At 43.6% G+C, this 22,588-nt stretch overlaps 1 protein-coding gene across 1 annotated transcript; it reads left to right on the forward strand.

Annotated features, from left to right (window-relative positions):
* Positions 1-1,404: 1,404 nt before the first annotated feature.
* LOC123990560 (apolipoprotein B-100-like) lies at positions 1,405-20,256 on the forward strand. The gene is made up of 27 exons (XM_046291159.1): positions 1,405-1,459; positions 3,875-3,987; positions 4,096-4,241; positions 4,390-4,537; positions 5,121-5,273; positions 5,403-5,527; positions 5,626-5,711; positions 5,798-6,239; positions 6,327-6,441; positions 6,537-6,683; positions 6,782-6,993; positions 7,111-7,306; positions 7,423-7,602; positions 7,730-7,933; positions 8,078-8,245; positions 8,369-8,574; positions 8,662-8,844; positions 8,956-9,118; positions 9,210-9,403; positions 9,495-9,667; positions 9,840-10,003; positions 11,463-11,572; positions 11,688-12,061; positions 12,179-18,208; positions 18,292-18,403; positions 18,956-19,142; positions 19,270-20,256. The coding sequence occupies exons 1-27, from the start codon at positions 1,405-1,407 to the stop codon at positions 20,254-20,256; spliced, it is 11,373 nt and encodes a 3,790-aa protein (XP_046147115.1).
* The last annotated feature ends 2,332 nt before the right edge of the window (positions 20,257-22,588 follow it).

Raw genomic sequence — 22,588 nt, forward strand, 5'->3', positions numbered from 1 at the left:
GACTTCACCCTTGCCTGTAGCTGTGTACCCAGACCCACCTCGCTCCAGTCAGTGGCAGGGGCCAGGCCTTGCTACACTTGCCTAATGCATTAAGTATATTATGTCCATGCAATAGATACATACACAGTGGTGACCTATTTGTTTCTTGTGAATGTGATATCCCTAAGATGGGAGTAATTGATAGTCATAACATGATCTGCTTAATTAACTCATTCAAACTAAACAAGTGGAAGTATTTACTCTTCTTAAGCACATAAATATGTTCTAAAATGCAATATCTTAACTAAAAGGAGAGAACACCTCATTTGGCCGCCTTTCGTTCCAGTTCTCTGCTGCCTGTGACTGGAACGAATTGCAAAAATCGCTGAAGTTGGAGACTTTTATCTCCCTCACCAACTTCAAACATCAGCTATCCGAGCAGCTAACCGATCGCTGCAGCTGTACATAGTCTATAGGTAAATAGCCCACCCATTTTCACCTACCTCATTCCCATACTGTTTTTATACTGTTTTTATTTATTTACTTTTCTGCTCTTTTGCACACCAATATCTCTACCTGTACATGACCATCTGATCATTTATCACTCCAGTGTTAATCTGCAAAATTGTATTATTCACCTACCTCCTCATGCCTTTTGCACACATTGTATATAGACTGCCCATTTTTTCAACTGTGTTATTGACTTGCTAATTGTTTACTCCATGTGTAACTCTGTGTTGTCTGTTCACACTGCTATGCTTTATCTTGGCCAGGTCGCAGTTGCAAATGAGAACTTGTTCTCAACTAGCCTACCTGGTTAAATAAAGGTGAAATACAAAAATAAATTTAAAAAGTAAATGTGTATCAACAAAATGTTTAGTAATAGGTTATGTATTGCTTTTATATATTATGTCAATGCTATGTTGTTTGAATGCATGCTTTTATGACATTGAGTTAAAATTATACTATATCAAAATTGGGATTATGTATTGCCTAATTTTTGTCTCAATCCCCTTCTAACAAGTGAATTGGAGTTTTGTCAGGAAAAAATATACATAAAATGTGTGAAATAAGATGAAAATAAGATGAAACCTTCGCAATTCATTTACACTGAGAGAAATCACTAGTTTTTGCTGTTTTCTTCAGTGGTCTTCCTAATCTTGGAAAAGATGTGTTACTACTGCACAAAAATGACTGATTCTGCAAGTTTGTTATCATATCCATGGACAGATTTATGAAACTAGTTGCCTTTGTCCCTCCACACATACGTATGGGATGGACTTTGGAGTAGGGGTAGCACTGTCTGTAGCTCCCACTTCCCCTTCCTATAGAATCCCTAGGGTATAATAGACTAGTGCTGGAGTGGAGAAATCAGTCTCAACGAGGACTCGCCAACGCAAAGGAAAGAGCTTCAACAAACCCATCATGGGGGACACAAAGCTCTCTCTTTTGCTTCTTCTGAGCACCCTTGCCTTAGCCCGTAAGTACCTCTCTGACTGGTCCCTGCTGTGAATAAAAATATTTTTTTATAATATTTTTTATAATAATATTTTTTTTACCAGGTAGTAGTTTGTTTCTTGAGTTTACATGTTTGTTATTTTCAGATTTGAAGTATATGCTTTAAAAGTTTTCATTTGGGACATCTTTAGTTTTACATATTAAAATACCAAAGAGACATGTATGTAGCTGTTAACTTTTTAAAATATTTAAAATTAACTTTTACCCAGCAGTAGTTGTCACGCTCTGACCTTAGAGAGCCTTTTATTTCTCTGTTTTTGGTTAGTTCAGGGTGTGATTAGGGTGGGCATTCCAGGTTTTTGTTTCTATGTTTTCAATTGGTTTATTTTTTTGCCATGTGTGGTTACCAATCAGAGGCAGCTGTCATTCATTTTCTCTGATTGGGGATCATACTTAGGCAGCCCTTTTTCCCACCTTCTGTTGTGGGATCTTGTCTTTGGTTGTTGCATGTGTTTGAACGCCTAGCTTTACGTTCGTGGAGTTGTTTATTGTCTTTGGTGGAACATTTAAAATGAAAGAAAATGTACGCCTACCACGCTACACCTTGGTCTTCATTTAACGACGAGCGTAACAGTAGTTTGTTTCTTAAGTTTTCATGTTTGTAATTTTCAGATTTTAGGTATTTCCTTTAGAAGTGTTCCATTCGGAAATGTTCCATTTTAAATATTCTAATGCTAAACCAAATTATTGGTAGCTGTTGACTTGAACAACTAGAATTTGTTTATAAAAGTGGGTGTTTTTATCTATGTGCATTTTGCTTTGCGCGTGCAATATCTATTGCAAAACCAACAATGCAAGGAATGTGACTAACCGGGTCTCCCAGCTCATCCTTCGGGTAGTCTCCCAGTGCAAGCACCGGGGTGGCATCTCCATGGTGGACCTCAAGCATGCCCTGGCTGCTGGTGGCTATGATGTCACCAAGAACAATACCCGTGTGAACTTAGCTGTGAAAGGCCTGGTGAGGAAGGAGACACTGGTGCAGACTACTGGAGTTGGTGCATCTGGGTCATTTAAACTCAACAAGGGCTACCTTGCCTGATGACTCCTTGCTGTGCCCAGTGCACCTGGTCACATTGCTGCGCAAGTTTCAACTGTTCTGCCTGCGGAACCCTGCCTATGGAACCCTGACCTGTTCACTGGACGTGCTAGCTTGTCCCGGACCTGCTGTTTCGGACTCTCTCTCTACCGCACCTGCTGTCTCTAACTCTGAATGAAAAGCCAACTGACATTTACTCCTGAGGCGCTGACCTGTTGCACCCTCTACAACAACTGATTATTATTATCTGACCCTGCTGGTCATTTATGAACATTTGAACATCTTGGCCATGTTCTGTTATAATCTCCACCCGGCACAGCCAGAAGAGGACTGGCCACCCCTCAGAGCCTGGTTCCTCTCTAGGTTTCTTCCTAGGTTCCCGTCTTTCTATGGAGTTTTTCCTAGCCACCGTGCTTCTACATCCGCATTGCTTGATGTTTGGGGTTTTAGGCTGGGTTTCTGTACAGCACTTTGTGACATCAGTTGATGTAAAAAGGGCTTTATAAATACATGATTGATTGATATTATATCATTTTGTTGCAAAATAGTTTTTTGTTGTAAAATAACACTTGGAACATTACAGAGTGAACTGAAGCATCTCCTCTCGACACTGCACAGTTAATCTCCTAAAATAAGCACTGTCCCTGTTTTGCGAAATTACAAGTTTCAACTTTCTTCAAAACCACAAAATACATTGACTGTATATCAGCAAAACTATTTATGATGGTGAACCTGAACCATCAAAATAAAATGTAAATGATGAAAGTCCTGTTAAACTGGTAGATGCAAATCGAGATCTGTCTTTGAGCTTTTTGTCCACTATTTGTAGTCTGGTAAAACAGTGTTTTCTAACAAAATGTATGATTTAATAAGTGATACTGTGCAAGCAATTTTACAAATATCTTAATTCTGACAGTGCAGACATGCAAATATCACTTTCTGGGATGTAAACTATATACGTTTTTATACGAGTGGGTGCAGTTCCCCCTCACACCCACATGATTTGATAGTACAGTGAGAAGACGGGACAGGCAGTTGAACAGATACATAACTGCGCCCACACCATTCAAAGAAATTAAAGCTGCTTTTTACACACTTAAACGATTTCAGTCATGTTGTAATTCATTATAAAACTCCTGTATAATCCTGCTTTGACCAAAATTGAGTTATCCACTCACAGACTCCCAAGACGATGGTGCCGAAGAACATCCAACATGCTTGTGTACGTACCAACAAATCATTGCTTATCCTACCAATGTGCTGCAGTTTGCTCACTGTTATGGCAACATGACGAGTCTTTACTCAAACACATTCAAAATACAATTTCTAATCTCTCCCTAGTGGCAAGAAGATACAAGAGCCTTCACAAATATGAATACCAGTACGAAGCAGAGTCCCTGAATGCAATTAAAGGAGCTTCCAATCTCATGAATGGACCCAAGTGCTCTTGCAAGGTAGACATCATACCTCAGAGCATTAAGCCTTCACTTCAGTCCATTAATATTGTCCTCACGCAACATCCCAGTAAGCAAGCCGTCTAACCTCTTTGTCTCCCCCTACAGGTCGAGATTGAAGTTCCTCAGTCTTGCAGCTACATCCTGCGCACCACAGGCTGTAGCTTGAGTGAGGTTGTTGATATGGACGCAGAGGGCAAACCTGTGTTCGGACCTGCCCCGGGATCTGATGCCTTTACTGCTGCCATGGAGAAGTAAGACCCCAAGGCTGTCACAAATGCCCTAACCCAACCCTTGTCCCCAATATTTGTTAAAAATTCCTTGTCCTCTCTTCTATTAAGCACATTGTAATTTGGAGTTAACAACTGGTAACCAACCTTTCACTTCTCTCTCCCTACTCAGACATCCTCTGAAGGTTGTGGTTGAGGGAGTGTATGATGTGAAACTGTACCCTGAGGAGGATGAGTCCGTGACCATCTTGAACATTAAGAGAGGTATCGTGTCTGCCCTTGCCGTGCCCCTGCTGGAAGAGGAGAACAACAAGAAAATGGTCTGTTGATCGTCTCAGAAAACACCCTAATCATAACTACACACGTTGTGCTACAGTGTAGTTTCAGTGATATGAGCAAGTAATTTCATATTGAGTACTTTATTACTCTAATGGGTACTTTAGAGTAGCCTAGTCGTTAGAGCATTGGACTAGTAACCAAAAGTTTGCAAGATCAAATCCCCGAGCTGACAAGGTAAAAATCTACCATTCTGCCCCTGAACAAGGCAGTTAACCCACTGTTCCTAGGACGTCATTGAAAATAAGAATTTGTTCTTAACTGACTTGCCTAGTTAAATAAAGGAAAAATAAACAAACTACCTGGTAAACAATGGTACATATTGGTGCTTGTTTTAGTGAATCCAAGAAAGAAAATGTAATTATTGTGTAATAAAGCAATAATAAATGAAAGGGTGTGCAGTACTGTTGGCACGCCGACGTGATGCACTACAAGGTATAAGACTAGCAAAGAAAATTATATTCTTGGCTCTGCAGAGAGCAATTTCTCACATTCAGTTTTTCAGAAAACATAAATCAGTATTTATATTTATTCAAATATGTCAAGGATCATTGACTTTCCCCTCAGCCCACCATCCACGGCATGTGCAAGACCAACTACATAGTCAATGCCATGGAGGACATCGCTACTGACATCACTCTCAACAGGGACTTGTCCAAATGCGACCACTTCATCCCCCAGAGGGACCACACCAGCCCCCTGGCTCTCATCTCTGGCATGGTAAGACTGCAAGGCAGTAAAAGTAGCTGGTTAGATTCTGAAATACACCCTAAATAATTTATTACTCCTAATTCACTTTTTAACTCCTTTCCAAGAAAACCTAAACAATAATAATGTCTCCTCCTACAGCACTATCCTCTTGCTCAGCTGATCAGAAGCTCCCAGACCTGCAACTACAAGTTTGACAATGACAAGAAGCACATGACCTCTAGTGCCTGCACTGAGAACCACATCCTGGTGCCTTTCTCTCACAAGTGTGTAAAATATTATGCCTATAATGTTTTATGAAATACGCACCTGCAATGTTAAGAGATGTTGCATAAGTCTTTATCATCTCTTTGGCTTTCCACAGGGGAGAGTATGGAGTTACCAACATTGGCAAGCAGTTCCTGACTCTGCTGGAGGTTTCCACATACAATGAGAGAGTTTTTGACCACAGTAAGTATCCCTTACATTGCATTATAGTTATGGAGATGATTGAAAAATGATTTCATTGTCTCAAAACTGACTTTATCTTCCTGCAGATGTGGCCAACCTTAAGGGTCTGCCAATGGAGGCTGCTGAGGACAAGAGCGTTGTTCAGGACAAGGATGCTCCTCTGGCTGTCCTGAGGGAACTGGCCACTCTGTCCAACGGTGAGAAGAGAGCCCACCTCTTCCAGCAGCTTGTGAGCATGGTCCGTGGAATGAAGACTGAGACCCTGAGCCCTGCTATCCCCGAGGCACTGAAGGTATCCAGACCCTTGACCTACCAGGTTCTGGCCCAGTGCGGTACCCCAGAGTGCAGCAGTGCCATCATGCAGATCCTCAGGACCTTTGACAACTCTGCCTTTGAGGTTGACGCCATCGTGTTCGCTATGGGACTGGTCCCCAACCCATCTGCCCTCCTGGTCAACGACATGCTGGCTATGGCACGGTACAAGCAGAGCAAGCCTATCCTGTATGCCCTGAGCAATGTTGTCAAGAGGTAAACAGACATTTTAAAGCAACATATTTTCTAAATTGAACTAAGCAGATGCAGACAATGAAATTCTGACGATGTGTTCCTCATCAGATTCTACATGGCTGAGGGCAAAGTGACCCCTGAGATTGAGGCTGTGGCTGAGTTTGCTGTTGCCCAGCTGGGTGACTGCACCGGTGACAATGAGCAGAACTTCCTGGTCCTGAGGGTGAATGTTCCATCGCTCCCCTTAGCTTTTTTCAGATTTACTCAATCAACAATTTGAATCAGAATAATTAATGTTTGCTTCTTTCTGCTCCCCAGGTTATTGGTAACATGGCTGCAGCCATGGGAGCCGCCAGTCCTGCCCTGAAGTCTGCTGTGATCCAGTGTGTAAACGAGCCCGCTGCTTCCCTGGAAGTCCAACAGGCTGCCATTCAGGCATTCAGACAGACCCCTGTCCCTGAGGAGGTAACTCACTCTTATCCTATTAGCTTTAAAATATATATATGGAAACCTTCAGCTCTTCGTTCACTGCAGTACTGTTATACACATTCTCCTGTTTACAGGGCAGAGAGGTGCTCATGCAGGTTCTTTTGAATGGTGCTAGCCCCCTGCAGAAGCGTGTTGCTGCCTACCTGGTGCTGATGAAGGACCCCCAGCCTGCTGAACTAGCTCAGCTGGCCGCCGCTCTGCCCATCGAAGAAGACCAGCAGGCCAAGAGCTTTGTCATCTCCCACCTGACTAACATACTGGCATCCACAGCAGCGGAGACCCAGGAGTACGTGAGAGATATCATCTGCAGTATTTACTGCCTCAGCTAACAGAAATATTCTGTTCGGTTGTTCCCTCCTCATCATAGGTCTGACTATGTAATAAATTATTCCATCCATTACAGGCTGAGACAGAAGATTCTTGATGCCCTGCAGGGCAATGAGGTTGGAATTGTCATGGATCCCACCAAGTTCTCCCGCAACTACATGATTGGATCTGTGCAAGGAAATATGCTCTTTGAGGGCACCAGCTATCTGCCCAAGGAAGTCATGCTGGAGATGACCCTGAAGGCCTTCGGCTACAATGTGGACATGATGGAGGTAAAAAATACTATTGAATTTGTTTCCCTAAGCCTTTTATAGAGATTATGTTTTTTTGCAGAATATACAATTATTTTTCTATCGGTCTCATGGTGAACATTCTCTTCACTTGTAAGGTTGGCATGGAAGGCAAAGGACTTGAGCCAACTGTTGAGGCTTTGTTCGGAGAGAACGGATTCTTCCCTGACACGGTTCTAAAGATCGTCTACTTCGTTTCTGACAAGATGCCCCTGCAGGTCAATGAGGTCATGAAGAGGATGATGCCCGCTCTGAAGAAAGACAGAATGAAGAGACAGGTATTTAAAACCATACTATGTTCTTCCTCTTTCCTTACAAAACATTTTAATTAGTGTGATTTTAATCCTAGGTATTTAATTGTAGCAATAGCTAACTGTCTCTTTCCTTGAAAAAAATACTCTGTAGGCTTCCCAGAACATCGTGAGAGAAATCGGCCGCAACCTCAACAGACTGGTCAGGGATCTGAAGGCTCAGGAGTCCCCTGAGGCTATGATTTACTTGAGACTGCTGGGAAATGAACTTGGATACCTGAAGACCAATGAGATAGAGAAGATGGCCTACTCTGCTGGTCTGATGATTGACAACGTACTCAAGATGTTCCCCACTGATGTATGTGGAAAATATGGAGAGAAAAAAACACTATCACATCAGATATACATTCATGTTAACTCATCTGGCAAGAATGACATATCAATGATAAAAAAATGTCAACTCAATTTACTATCCAGAATCTGAAATCTACATGTTCCACAGCTTATGAAGGGACTGATGACCAACGCTGACAATGAAGTCTTCGCCCATTACATCTTCATGGATAACGAATTCTTCCTGCCAACTGCCACTGGTGTGCCACTGAAGATTGCCCTGTCTGGTACCTTCACCCCTGGCATCAAGGGAGGACTGCACATTACACCCGACATGGTAAACTTTTATATTTATTTTCACTGATCTGTTTTCTATTTGTAGTAACCCTAATACATGTGACGTCGGTCAGTCTTTTTTGCATATCTGTATAATATCATTGGACGGATCCCTTTCCCACAGAGCGAGGTCTCATTCATGCCCTCCGCTGGAATTGAGTTTGTGGCCCGGGTTGGTTCCCACATTCCTGAGTACCTTCTCTCTGGCCTGGAGATGCACACCAGCCTATACCACGAGAGTGGTCTCAGCGCTAAGCTCGTCATGGCTGACAAACAGGTCAAGCTGACCATCCCTGCTCCTCAGGGTCCTGCCAAGCTCATCAGCATCACGTAAGTGTCAGAGTATCATTCAGATAATACCTGATGACAAATATCTATCAGAGCCTAAACATTTCCTTTCCACGACTCCTATTATAGCAACAAGCTGTTCGAAGTGACCTCTGCTGGAGTGAAACCCATCCCGTCTCTGGTAGAGGACAGAATTGATGTGTCTGAGTGCACTCCATTCTTAGCTGGTATGAAGTACTGCACCACCCTTCAGTACTCTGATGCTAGCTCCCATGACACTGCACCCTACTTCCCCTTTACTGGAGATAGCAAGTAAGTACAAGTTCTATGCAAATACATTTTAACATGCTCAATTTATGTTTTCCTATTTTCAGGTAGAAATTGATCTTAGCCATAACTTTTGGAAATGAAACAATTATTTAGGCTTGCTGTGGAGCTCCACCCCACGGGGGATGTCACTGAATACACGGCCACCATCGGCTACGAACTCCTCAGGGAGGGAGAAGAAGGTCGTCAGAAAGTTGACACTGTAAAGGTGGTCCTGAAGGCAGAAGGTATAGCTAAGTTACAAAATCCCTCTTTTAGAGTAACACAGTCCTTCATTTCTAACGTACAACCTTTTCCTTGGTGACTAACTTATTCAGTTTATCCTGGACACAGGTGCTGACCCCACTGAGGCCACAGCCACTGTGAAGTACAACAGGAGGAAGAATGTCCTCACCACCGACATCCAGATCCCTGACTTTGACTTGGAGGCCGGAATCAGACTGGGCGTTGTTGATGGCAAGACCAAGGGCAACGGAATACACTCCATCTCCATTGACTTCATCAACAAGAACATCCCTCAGCTGTCGCTGGTTGGCCGCGCTAAGTAAGCTGACAATGCTACCCCACAAAGTACGTCCCTGTTTTGGTTTCTTCTGTTTTTCCAAATTCCAACTGACTAATGGTTTTCTTTGCAGAATTGAGGCCATGAAGGATGCTATGCTGCAGGTGCAGCTGCTTGTCCCTTCAATCAAGGCTGACGCCACAGTTACAGCCAACGTGAAGCGTGGTGAGGAACTGGAACTTGAGCTTGAGTGTGACATCAAGCTCCCAGAGACCACCTCAGTGCAAAAGATCACCCTAAAATATGGTATGCAGGCATTCAATATCGCCCAGCATTTGTACAACGATAAATTGTTTTGCTTCATGATCAACTGTAATGGTATGTTCCTGAGAGCTTTGCCAGGCTTTAAATGTCAAATATCCATTGGAAAGTCATTAACATTCAATTTAATTTACAATGAATTTATCTTACTTTGTAGATGATAAGAAGATTGTGGCTGAGGTCAAGTCTGACATGAACTCTGAGATCCAGAACATCCTCCCTCATGCTGAGGCATTCCAGAAGATGGTCAGTGATGTTCTTGATCAGCAGGTGGGCCAGACTGACATGAAGGTCCGTCACATCCTCACCAAGTCTGTAGAGGTAAAACAACAAAAAAAACTTTCATCTTATGATCACTATTATGTCCTTTCTGAACTTAATATATTACAATATGTACAGTACCAGTCAAAAGTTGACACACCTACTCATTTAAGGGTTTTTCTATATTTTTGTACAATTTTCTACATTGTAGAATAATAATGAAGACATCAAAACTATGAAATAGTTTGTTTAACACCGAAAAAGTGTTAAACAAATCCAAATCTATTTTACATTTCAGATTCTTCAAAGTAGCCACCCTTAGCCTTGATGACAGCTTTGCACACTCATGGCATTTTCTCAACCAGCAGTTCCCACAAATGCTGAGCACTTGTTGGATGCTTTTCCTTCACTCTGCGGTCCAACTCATCCCAAACCATCTCAATTGGGTTTAAGCCCTGTGATTGTGGAGGCCAGGTCATCTGATGCAGCACTCCATTACTCTCCTTCTTTGTCAAATAGCTGCAGAATGCTGTGGTGGCCATGTTGGTTGTGTGCCTTGAATTGTAAATAAATCACTGACAGTGTCACCAGCAAAGCACCCGCACACCTCCTCCTCCTCCATGCTTCACGGTGGGAACCACACATGCGTTCACATACTCTGCGACTCATCAGACCAAATGACAGATTTCCACCGGTCTAAAATCCATTTCTCATGTTTCTTGGCCCAAGCAAGTCTCTTCTTATTGGTGTCCTTTAGTGGTGGTTTCTTTGCAGCAATTCGACCATGAAGGCCTGATTCACTTAGTTGCCTCTGAACAGTTGATGTTGAGATGTGTCTGTTACTTGAACTCTGTGAAGCATTTATTTGGGTTGCAATTTCTGAGGCTGGTAACTCTAATGAACTTATCCTCTGCAGCAGAGGTAACTCTGGGTCTTCCTTTCCTGTGGTGGTCCTCGTGAGGCCCAGTTTCCTCATAGTACTTGATGGTTTTTGCGACTGCTCTTGAAGAAATTTAAAAAGTTCTTGAAATGTTACGGATTGACTGACCTTCATGTCCTAAAGTAATGATGGACTGCCATTTCTCTTTGCTTATTTGAGCTGTTCTTGCCATAATATGGACATGGTCTTTTACCAAATAGGGCTATCTTCTGTATACCACCCCTACCTTGTCACAACACAACTGATTGGCTTAAACTCATTAAGGAACAAAATTCCACAAATGAACTTTTAAGGCACACATGTCAATTGAAATGCATTCCAGGTGACAACCTCATGAAGCTGGTTGAGAGAATGCCAAGCTGTCAAGGCAAAGGGTTGCTACTTTGAATAATCTCAAATGTAAAATACATTGTGATTTGTTTAACACTTTTTTAGTACCTACATGATTCCATATGTGTTATTTCATAGTGTTGATGTCTTCACCTCTATTCTGCAATGTAGAAAATAGTAAAGATAAAGAAAAACCCTGGAATGAGTAGGTGTGTCCAAACCTTTGACTGGTACTGTATTCTATTACAGGCAACCAACAACTACCTGGAGAAATATGCTGCTGATATCCCATACATGCAGAACCTGAGAGTCCCTGGGATGCCAGAGATTACTCTGCCTGAGAAACTGTTCCTGAATGCGTAAGTTACATCAATCAACTAGCATGAGAATAATTTCAGTCAATACATTAACTGATTTTTTGAGGGGGGGGGGTTCCATGATTAATTCATGATTAAATATAATTTTCTTAAACAGTGAGGCCACAGCTGCTTACCACTTCAACAATGAGCGTATCTTCATCGCCATTCCCCTGCCTCTTGGTGGAAAATCATCTGTGGAGCTGAACTTCCCAGCTGCACTGACCACACCACACCTGGCTCTGCCCCTGCTTGGCCTGGACATTGCATCCATGGAGATCCCGATCCCTGAGCTTTTCATCCCAGAGACCCTTGATGTGTTTGTGCCCCTCTTTGGAAAAGCTCAGCTGTCCACAAAAGTGAAGAGCAACTTCTACAACTTGGAGGGCTCAGTGTCTGCTGGCAAAGATGCCGCTGAGACACCAAGCTATTCTGCCAAGTTTGATGTGACAGGCAGCTGCTCAATGGAACTCCTGTGCATCAAGATTGAAGGTAGTGCTCCACCTCCAGACATGTTCTAATGCCTTTGTAAATAATAGAGAATTACACCATCTGGAACATGTTTAGTTGTGCAATAATCAATCATTGTTCCTTCTGTGTTGTAAATAGGATCTGGATTGCTTGCCACCACTCCTGCTGATTCCATCAAGGCCCATGTGAAGACCTCCGTGAGCCACAAGCTCATTGATGCCAGCATTAGCATAAAGGAAGTTGGCACTGTTACAGACAACAAGATCAACGTGAAATCCAGCAGCAAAATCGAAGCAACAAGCCCCATGGGTCTGAGTGTAAACCTAGAGCACACCGGCCAAGTTGGCTTCAATACTGAAGCGCCAATACTGGCTCCAACACTGAAGATCTCTGGTGATAGCAACTTGGAGGGAACAGTCAAAGCAGGACCTGTCTATGGCACCACAATCACCACCCAGTCTTTTACCATCTTCCCATTCAGGCCAGAGGCAAAGATTGATTCTTCCCTGAAAATTGATTCAACCATTCTTATGGCCCAGAACACCATCGCTGCATCGTTTGCCAATGGCGAGCTGTCTGTTGTGTCTAACACGAATGCATTTGAAGACGTCCTGACCCATGCTGCTGAACTTGCCTTCAAGGATAACCAGCTGTCCCTGAAATGTGACACCAATGCCCTTGCCCTTGGCATGAAGATCCACAACCAGGCTGAGGGTTCTGTTGGCTCTGGAGCAGTCACAATCAAGATGGAGACCAACGCTGACCACTCTGAGAATCGCATATACTCTCTTGTCACTGCCTCCCTGGATGTCAATGGCCTGGCTGTGAACAGTGCTGCCACTGTAAAGCTGCTTGAGAACAAAGCTGCACACAAAGCTACCCTGACAATGAACAAGGATGGCCTGGCCACAAGCGGAACAACCACCCTGCAGGGACCGTTCGCCATGGAGAACACCTTCAACGGTGGAATTGATGCCTCCAAGGCAACTCTGTCCATTGAGACCAAGAGTGCATTGAATGACATGAAGCTTGAGAATGCCAACTCATTGACCATCACTCTCTCCAGCCTTGCCTTCAACTCAAAGGCTGAGGCCATTGTCAGCGAGAGCACTTCCTATGCACATGACATCACCATTGACCTGCAGGACTACACTGCCTCTGTAAATGTGAACAATGACCTGAAACTGCTGGGAGCCAACCTAGTCAATGAGGCTCAGCTAAAGGCAGTGATCTACAAAATTGACTTTACTGGAAGCCTGAAGGCGGCCTATGGTGAGGAAGAGCTCAAACACACCTATGAGATCAACTATGCAGACTTGACCACTAATGCTAAGTGCAGCACTACTGGAAAGCTCCTCGGTGCTCACATGAGCCACAACACTGAGCTTGAAATTGTTGGCCTTGCTGCAAGGATCCAAAATCATGCCCGCTTCAACTCCCAGCCTTTCCGCTTCGACAACACCATCCGTGCCAGCATTATTCCCTTCGACTTCAATCTTGACGCCATCTTTAATGCTGATGGTGACCTGACCCTATATGGCAAGCAGAGCGCTCAGCTCTATGGAAAATTCCTTCTTAAAGCACAGCCCCTGGCTTTTGCCAGCTCTCATGAATGCAGAGCTTCTGTCACCCATCAGCTGGACAATGGCTTCCCCCTGGAAACAACAATTGACAACAAGATAGACACACTTCTGACTCCTCAGGAGCAAAGGGCCATACTTAGGATGAAGTCAAAGTTGAACAGCCATGCCCTCAATCAGGAAGTGAGTGCCTACAACAATGCTGAAAGGCTTGGACTGGAGCTGTCTACAACCCTCCTCACCGGCCTCCTGAACACAGCTGCCAGTGAAGACCAGGAATTCACAATCTCTGGGTTCCTGAAGTATGATAAGAACACTGACAGTCACTTGATTAACCTGCCCTTCCTTAAAAGTTTGCCTGCAATCCTGGAAAACATCAAGATCACTATTGTTGACATGGCAGAGGCTATTCAGAATTACATCAATAGTGATGAGGTCAAGGCTAAGCTTGAGGCTCTGCCCCATCATGTCAGTGACTTTGTTGCCAAACTGAATCTGGAAGGCAAGGCTGTCCAGCTCAAACAGAACCTGATTGCCCTCACCGAGGAGTACCCCATCACTCTGGAATACCTAGAGGTCTCCCTTCTGAACCTCAAGACTGCAGTTGAAAAACTGCTGATGGGCCTGGCATCCAGTATCCAGGGCATTGTTGCTGCCACCAAGGAGATGATTGCGAGTGGCACCCTGTCTGAAACTGTAATTGAGAGGCTCAGCCAGGAGCTGAATGCCATCAATGAGGAGTATAAAATCACTACTATGATCGTAGCTGTCATTGATGCTATCGAAGAGCTGATCAAGCAGATTGACATGCAGAAACTGAAGGACAGCAGCATTTCACTCCTTTACGACATTGATGCCCAGTTTGAAATCAAGGCTAAAATTGAAAACACAGTGAGTGAATTAAAGCAGTTCATTGAGACCTTTGACAGAACCAAAACTGTTGAGGATCTGAGAAACTACATTTCCTCCATCAACTTGGAAGCTCATGTTGAGCAGCTGATGGAACACCTTCCCACTGAAGTGATCACCAAGATAATTGAGTCTGTCAAGGCAGTGATCCAGGAATTGGACATCATTGGCAAATTGAATGTTTTCCACGCCAAGCTGAGAGGTCTGATTGTCAAGTATGAGGTTGACAAGAAGGTTGAAGCAGTACTGGAGAAGGTTGCGGGTCTAATTAAGCAGTTCAAAATTGTTGAAACAATTCAGGTCCTTGCTAACAACCTGAAGGCCATCGATATCCCAGGGAAGGTAATGCAGATGCTGGAAGAAACCATCAACTACTTGAAAGCTACTGAGATCAAACAGGTGATTGAACAGCTGAATGAATATCTTGACTCTGTTGTCCAGCAGCTGAGGTCATTTGATTACAATGCCTATGTGGATGAAGTCAACCAGATGATTTCTGAATACACTGCTCATGTAAACGAGCTGATCAAGGCACTTGAGATCCCACAGAAACTTCAGGCTTCAAGAGAGTTTGTCAACTTTTTTGTGTCATCTGCACTTAACTACATTGAACATCTTAGGGAAATCAAGGTTGCAGACATGATCAAAACAGTGAAGGACATGGTCGACCATGCCATCCTTAATGACCTTAAGGCAATTTCTGAGAGGCTAAAGCAGAGAATCACCGATATGGACCTTAGAAATTATATCATCTCATACCTGCAGCAGGTGAGCGAACACTACACCAAGGTCATCACTGTCATAAATGAGGTGTACGGCAATGTGATTGAGGTGATCCAGAAGTTTGCTGGTGAACAACAAATTGTCAGCGAGGTCAAGCAAATAATTGAGGGAGTTGTTACTGGACTGAAGACAGCTGAGCTGGACTTCCCTTCATTCACCATCCCTCTCACTGACCTGGTCATACCCTCCATGAAGATCAGCCTGGAGAAGCTTCAGGAGATTGAAATTCCAACACAGCTGGATATCCCTGAGTTCACTATCCTGGGTTTCCACACAGTGCCAGCCACCACCGTTTCCTTTGACGATATCAAGCAGAAGTTAACAGAGCTCATAGATTTTATTGTCAACTTTGAGATCCAGAATCTTAATTTGGATGTTTTCTTCGGAAACCTGACCATGAGCTACCTGCCAACCCTACCTGACATTACCCTCCCAGAGATTACATTCCCAGAGTTCTCCTTCCCTGTCCTACCTAAGGTGGCTGCAGAGAAGCTCCTAGAGATTCCAACTCTCCAGATCCCTAAGATCAAGCTCCCTGCCATTCCCAGTGAGATCAGTGTCCCTTGCTTTGGCAAGCTCTATGGTGAGATCAAAGTCAGCACCCCCATATACAGCATTAGGACCTCTGCTGAGCTCCAGAACTCTACTGACAGTGAGGAGACTCCTCAGCTCACTGCTTTCCTTACCTCCCAGGCCATATCTCCCATTTTTGAGATATTCAGCTACAACCTGGACTCCACTGCTCGCGTTGCCATCCCCAAGTTTAACCGTGTGATAGTTGCAGAGACCCTTAAGTTTACCCACACTGCACTTGCAGTCGAACACCAGGCATCAGTGACCCTCTACCGCCTTGCAGCCCAGGCCTCAGCTAAGACCACAGTCAAGGCAACCACTGCACACTACATGGCTGACATTGTCAACAATGCCTTCTTTGCCACATTGGGTGGTATGTCTGCATCTGTGGACACTACCTACAACCACCAGATCAATATCCCAATCCTTGGCTTCACCAATGGAGCCTCTGTGACCCAAAAGGCTGTTGCCCGCCTGGAGGACACAACAATCACTCTGACCATTGGAAATGATGGTGCTATCAAGTCCAACTCTCACAAGGGCACACACAAGTGTGACCTTCACTTCGCCATCAGTCCCAGCACTACTAAGCTGACAATCTCCTCTGACACCGACACTGCCCTTCTGAAGATGAAGCAGACCATGAACGCTGATGCAGTCATTCTCAGTCACATCACATTTGAGGCCCGCTCTGAAGCAGAAGGCCCAGCCATCAAGAACAGCCTTCTGGTGGCATCTGGAAATGCCAATTTGGGAGATATGAAGGTTGAACTGAAGGCAAACCATGACACAGAGCTTGTTGGAGATCTCAGTGGAATCCTGTCAAACTCACTCACTGTTAAGATTCATCCTATTGAAGTTGTCTTTGACTTCCAAAACAAGGGAAACACCAAGCTCAGCTTCAACGAGGCACTGATGGCCAAGATTGATCTCCAGAATGACTACTCTGCCACAATAAAGCCTGAAGCTCAACAGATCAACACTGTGGCTCTTGCCCGTTTCAACCAGTACAAATACTCCTACAACTTCACTATTGACAACAACAAAAATGAGGCTGGTATCTTTGCTACCATGAATGGTGAGGCTAATCTTGAATTCCTGACAAACCCCATCAGCATCCCTGAGATTGGTCTTCCCTTCATTAACCTGCACATTCCAGCCATCAGCGATCTGAACCTGTATGAGCATACTGGCTTGAAGAACATCTTGACCACCACTGAGCAGTCTCTTGATGTTGCTGCCACGATCCTGTACCAGAAGAGTAATTTTCACTCTCTGGGCAACCTGATCACCGAACTCTCCCTGAAGTCACCCATCTTCAATCTGAATGCCAATGCTGGACTTTACACTGAAGACGATCTTGTGTTCCGTCTCAGAGCTACCACAGCCTCCATTTTTGAGGCTCTTAAGACCAAGCTTGATGGCACCACCAGTTTAACCATCAAAAGAGGACTTAAGCTGGCCACGGCCCTGTCCTTGGAGAATGCCCACATTGAGGGAAACCATGACAGCACTTTCAGCCTAAGCACCGACAACCTGGAAGCTGCAGTGTCTGTGGCTACCATTGCAAAGATTGCCCTGCCCATCTTCAACCTAGAAGCCAATCAGAAACTTGTTGCAGACACCAAAACCAAGCCAAATGCTGCCTCTACATTGAAGCTGAAAGGTGATTTCAACCTGCCCCTTATCAAAGCAATTGGCAAGGCAGAGGCTGACCACAGCCTGAAGCTAGAGGGAACACTTGAGTACATATCTGTGGAGTCATCCATCAAGGGCAACATTGATGGCACAATCCTGGAATACAATGCTGTTTTGGGAGCTCTGGACAATGAAGCTAACATCTACCTGAATGCTGATGGCCTACGCTCCACCTCAAAGATCATTGCCAATGCCAAACTCAGCAACCGTGAGACAACTATCCTGGAAATGGATGTGGATGAGAATCTTGCTGTTGAAGCCTCCGTGAGCCGTGTGTATGCAGTGCTGAAATTCGCCAGCAACAACGAAGCCAATGTGATTACCTTCAACACCAAGGGAAAGCATGTAGCCCAGGCTACCATTGACTTTGCACCATTGACACTGATTGCTGATCTTGAGATTGACATGTCTCAGCCAAGCAACATGGGTGACATTTCCCTCTTTGAGAAGACTGCTGTCGAGCTGACATGTACCAAGCAGAAGATCTCTACCACCGCCAAGATAGCCACCCCTGTGTATACGACAAATCTGGCAGCTGAGTTGAAGGGTGATGCCCCTGTCTTCAAGGCTGAACTGAAGTCATCTGCTACCTCTGTCATCAACTTCCTGGATTACGACGTGGATGGTAAAATTCTAAAAATGTCCTCTATAATGTCATTATTTGATGCAAAATAATTGTATTTGAGGAAATTGAAACTGCCTCAACAGCTTCCTTCACTGCAAGCTTTGAGAACGAAGCCCTTAGCGTGAATGGCAAGGCTGTCCTTAACCATGCAGATCTGACCATGGACATTCAGAATGTGATTACCCAGGCTATGAGGTAATGTAATACTTTTAAACAGGCTGATTTCAATGCATAATACATATTGAAACAAATGATTTAGGCTTGTTAGCACAATGTTAATCAAATCATTACAAACATTTAGAAATTTGAAGATACCTGAATATGTATTAGTATGGTTTGATTTGTCATTTGTGCATTTCAGGAAGAAGCGTCAAGAGGAGGGAAGGTAAATACTCAATGTACCTTCAATTCACATCAATCTAGAACTATTGCATGAGCAAATAAAGTCTACATCTTTTGACCTTCTACTACACACATGTATTACATGAAGTTATAAACTGGATGGTTCGAGCCCGGAATGCTGATTGGCTGAAAGTTGTGGTATATCAGACCATATACCATGGTATGACAAAACATTTATTTTTACTACTCTAATTGCGTTGGTAACCAGTTTATTATAGCAATAAGGCACCTTGAGGGTTTGTGATATATTGGCCATATACCACACCCGCCTCGGACCTTATTGCTTAATTAAACTATGAATGAATAGACAGTAACTGATCACACTGTTTTTCTTCCACTTCTTAGTGTCTCCCGCCACACCCTGAATGTGGACATCACGAGCCCAACCTTCACCGATGTGAACTTCCGCTATGCTGCCCGCAGAGATGGAGTCAGTGCTTCCATCTCTACTCCATCGACTGGATTCTTGGGTCTTCAGCTCCAGGGCAGGATCCCATCTCAGCTGAGCGCTAGACTCTACAGCCGTTATGCTGTGAGTTTCTTTTCATTTCATTCATCTTAAAATACTCAATATTTGTGTCCCTATACACAAGTCAAATAAATGTCACCCTATTGTACAGGTCAATTGAAATGGGTTGTGTTTCTCCTATATCTAACAGTCTGCCCCTGAGGATGATGTTGACATCTTGGTCATCAGAGCTACTGCTAAGGATGCCGATAAGATAAAACTACAGGTTGCCTACAACATGAAGGCTCCCCACGACATGCTCCTGGGTCTGAAGGAGAGACTCCCTGCCATCACATCCACCCTGAACAGCTTCTCTAACAAGTATGAGATCTTCGGGCACGTGGAGGGGCTGAAAAGCTCAATCATTAACCTCATTGAGGAAGCCTACACTGCTGCCAACAGCCATGCAGCTGAGCTGAGCCAGCTGTCAATCCTCTTCAGGAACACTGTTTTCCAGTTCCAGAAAACCATCCAGGTGTTCCTGGATGCTGCCATTAAGTTCCTTAGGGAGACAGAGTTCAAGCTCCCTGGCTCTGAGGAAATTACCACCCTGCCTGAGGTCCTCAAGCAGCTGACCACCGGCATTGCCACTATGGTTGAGCAGGCCATCCAGATGCTCATTGACAGTGCAGAGGCCTCCTTCAATGCTCTGGTCGATATGATCAGCGACATCCAGGTCACTATGCCAATTGGTGATGTGATGACTGGAGCCCAGATTGTAGATAACATGAAGCATGCTCTTGCCCAGCTTGTGGGTCTGGTGAAGCATCTGGAGAGCCTTGACATGGTCCTGGAGATGCTCGGCGAGACCCTGAAGGTCATTGTTGAGAAGGCCCAGGAGTTTGTCGACACTCTGAAGTTTGACTATCTGGATGCCGTCGCTATCTATATCAACGCTTTGTACAATAACCTTGTCAGCGTGATCAAGACCGTCCTGGACCAAGTCAATACTGTGTTGAACATGGAGCAGGTGAACTTAGCAATGGAACACATCGCTGACATGGTTCTGTCTGTGGTTAACCAACTCAACCTCGCCATCACTGGTCTTCTGCAGCAGGCTTCTGAGGAGGCCCAGGCTTTCATCAAAGTTAGCGGTGGAAGGCTTGAGATGGAGCTTCCCTTTCCCTTCCACCAGTGAGAGAACCTCACAGACTGAACCCTGAGTCTAACACTACAATGTGTTTAACATTATGCTATTCTGAGGCACAGGGCTGGGAACGTACCTCAAACAAGTATTTCAGCACGTCTTTAAAGCCTTTAGGTAAACATGCAGCTATTATTTGATCATTTTTGTGTAAATGACAATTGGTACACTTACCAACATAAAAATGAAATACTGTTGAGTCCTATTTCCCTATCTGTCTGTACCATACAATATGCAATATGAGAGTACAAAATAAATAACATTTATACAGCATTATGTTTGATTTATATTTTTCCACCTGCTATGTGTATGTTTTGAGATCCTCAGTATTTTCACAACAAGCATACCATTAGTGATGCAAATGAGTGATGCGAACCATAGACACTATTAATATTGATAAGAATGACTTTCTTTCAGTGTTGAGAGATCTTTAGACATAGCCCAAATATAACTTCCAAAATTAGCAAAGTGGAAAGCCTATATGAATAATATAAGATCCCTTGCTGAACTTTAAAACCAACCGACATTATGGAATCACAGGACACAAACTCTGGCTCAAACACATCATTGAGCATTATCAAATACTTGTACATGGAATGCTATCAAAACTACCCTCCTATTTCAAATATTATTTTTCATTTCTGATCTGACTGTAATCCTAACCTGTTTATGGATCTCCAAGGGATGCAAAGTACATATTACTGTAACATAGAGCACTACTCAAATGAAGGGCTGATGTATGCTGCTGGTCACCTTAACACGTCACGTTTAGTGGCTGTGATGTCTTGCCTTGTTAAGAACAAATTCTCTCCTGTGTAGAACGACATTTAGATAAATGTACTCTGGTTGACAGGTCACTAGGGAATCACTCGGGGAGAACTACATTTCACATTTTCTACAACACCCTTAGGGTATTCAGGCTTCAGAGCAGCAAAGGGCAACATCACGTCAGTAGGTAGCTAGTTTAAGTGTAAACGATTTGGAGGATATGGGCTGTTCTACACTAATGAAATAATTGGGACATAAATATGTGACTGTGTATAGTGTGCAACTTTATTTTTAATAAGTTTGTGTAACTTTTTCGTTCATAAGCACCTCTTTAATTATTTAGTGTGGGCATCAAAAAGCAAGGGGCGGCAGGGTAGCCTAGTAGAGCGTTGGACTAGTAACCGGAAGGTTGCAAGTTCAAACCCCGAGCTGACAAGGTACAAATCTGTCGTTCTGCCACTGTTCCAAGGCCGTCATTGAAAATAAGAATTTGTTCTTAACTGACTTGCCTAGTTTAAAAAAAACATTTTTTTTTAAAGGAGACCAAGACACTCTTCTTGTAATTAAAACTCTTCTTGTAATTAAAATGCCTTTATTGGGGTGGAATGTCCAATGGAACAAAATATGTACAACTTTTCAGCATGTCTATCTTTCGTCCAGGAGTAATGCAATGATTGAAAAAACAACATGGCTTGTCATGGGAACAAACTACAGAACAAACAATATTTCCACCATCACTGGTGAGGGAGTGGCTACTCACAACATATTATGGTCATCGGTGGACAATTATCAAAGGCAATATAATTTCCAGATAGAAATGAAATACATATGAATATTAAAAGGTAGACTCAGCAAAAATGAGTTTGCCATGAGCAACACCGCAGATATTGAGATGAGAGATGCAAGACTTCACTCTCACACAGTCACACACAGTATCTGCGCATGGGCACGGGTTCGCTTCATGCTGTTCACAGATTGGTATCCACGACACCGAAACAGCAGAGAAGTTGAGCCTCACGCTGTATTGTGATTGAACAGCAGAATACGCAGAATACGCGTGATTGAACAGCAGAATACGCAGAATACGTGTGATTGAACAGCAGAATACGCAGAATACATGTGATTGAACAGCAGAAAATGTTTAGCTCTCCATTTACATTTAAGGACCAGCTGTGCTGCCCTGTTCTAAGCCAATTGTAATTTTCCTAAATCTCTCTTTGTGGCACCTGACCACACAAAACTAGGGCCTGTGTTGTTAAGTCAGAGCAGCGCTTTATTATGGACAGACTTCTCTCCATCTTAGCTACTGTTGCATCAACACGTTTTGACCATGACAGTTTACAATCCAGGGTTACTCAAAGCAGTTTAGTCACCTCAACTTGCTCAATTTCCACATTATTCATTACAATATTTACTTGAGGTTTAGGGATTAGTGAATGACTTGTCCTAAATACAATGCTTTTAGTTTTGGAAATATTTAGGACTTACTTATTATATTACTTGATAACCATTCTGAAAATGACTGCAGCTCTTTGTTAAGTGTTGCAGTAATTTAATT

Source organism: Oncorhynchus gorbuscha, linkage group LG12, assembly GCF_021184085.1.
Source record: "Oncorhynchus gorbuscha isolate QuinsamMale2020 ecotype Even-year linkage group LG12, OgorEven_v1.0, whole genome shotgun sequence".
NCBI lineage: Eukaryota > Metazoa > Chordata > Actinopteri > Salmoniformes > Salmonidae > Oncorhynchus > Oncorhynchus gorbuscha.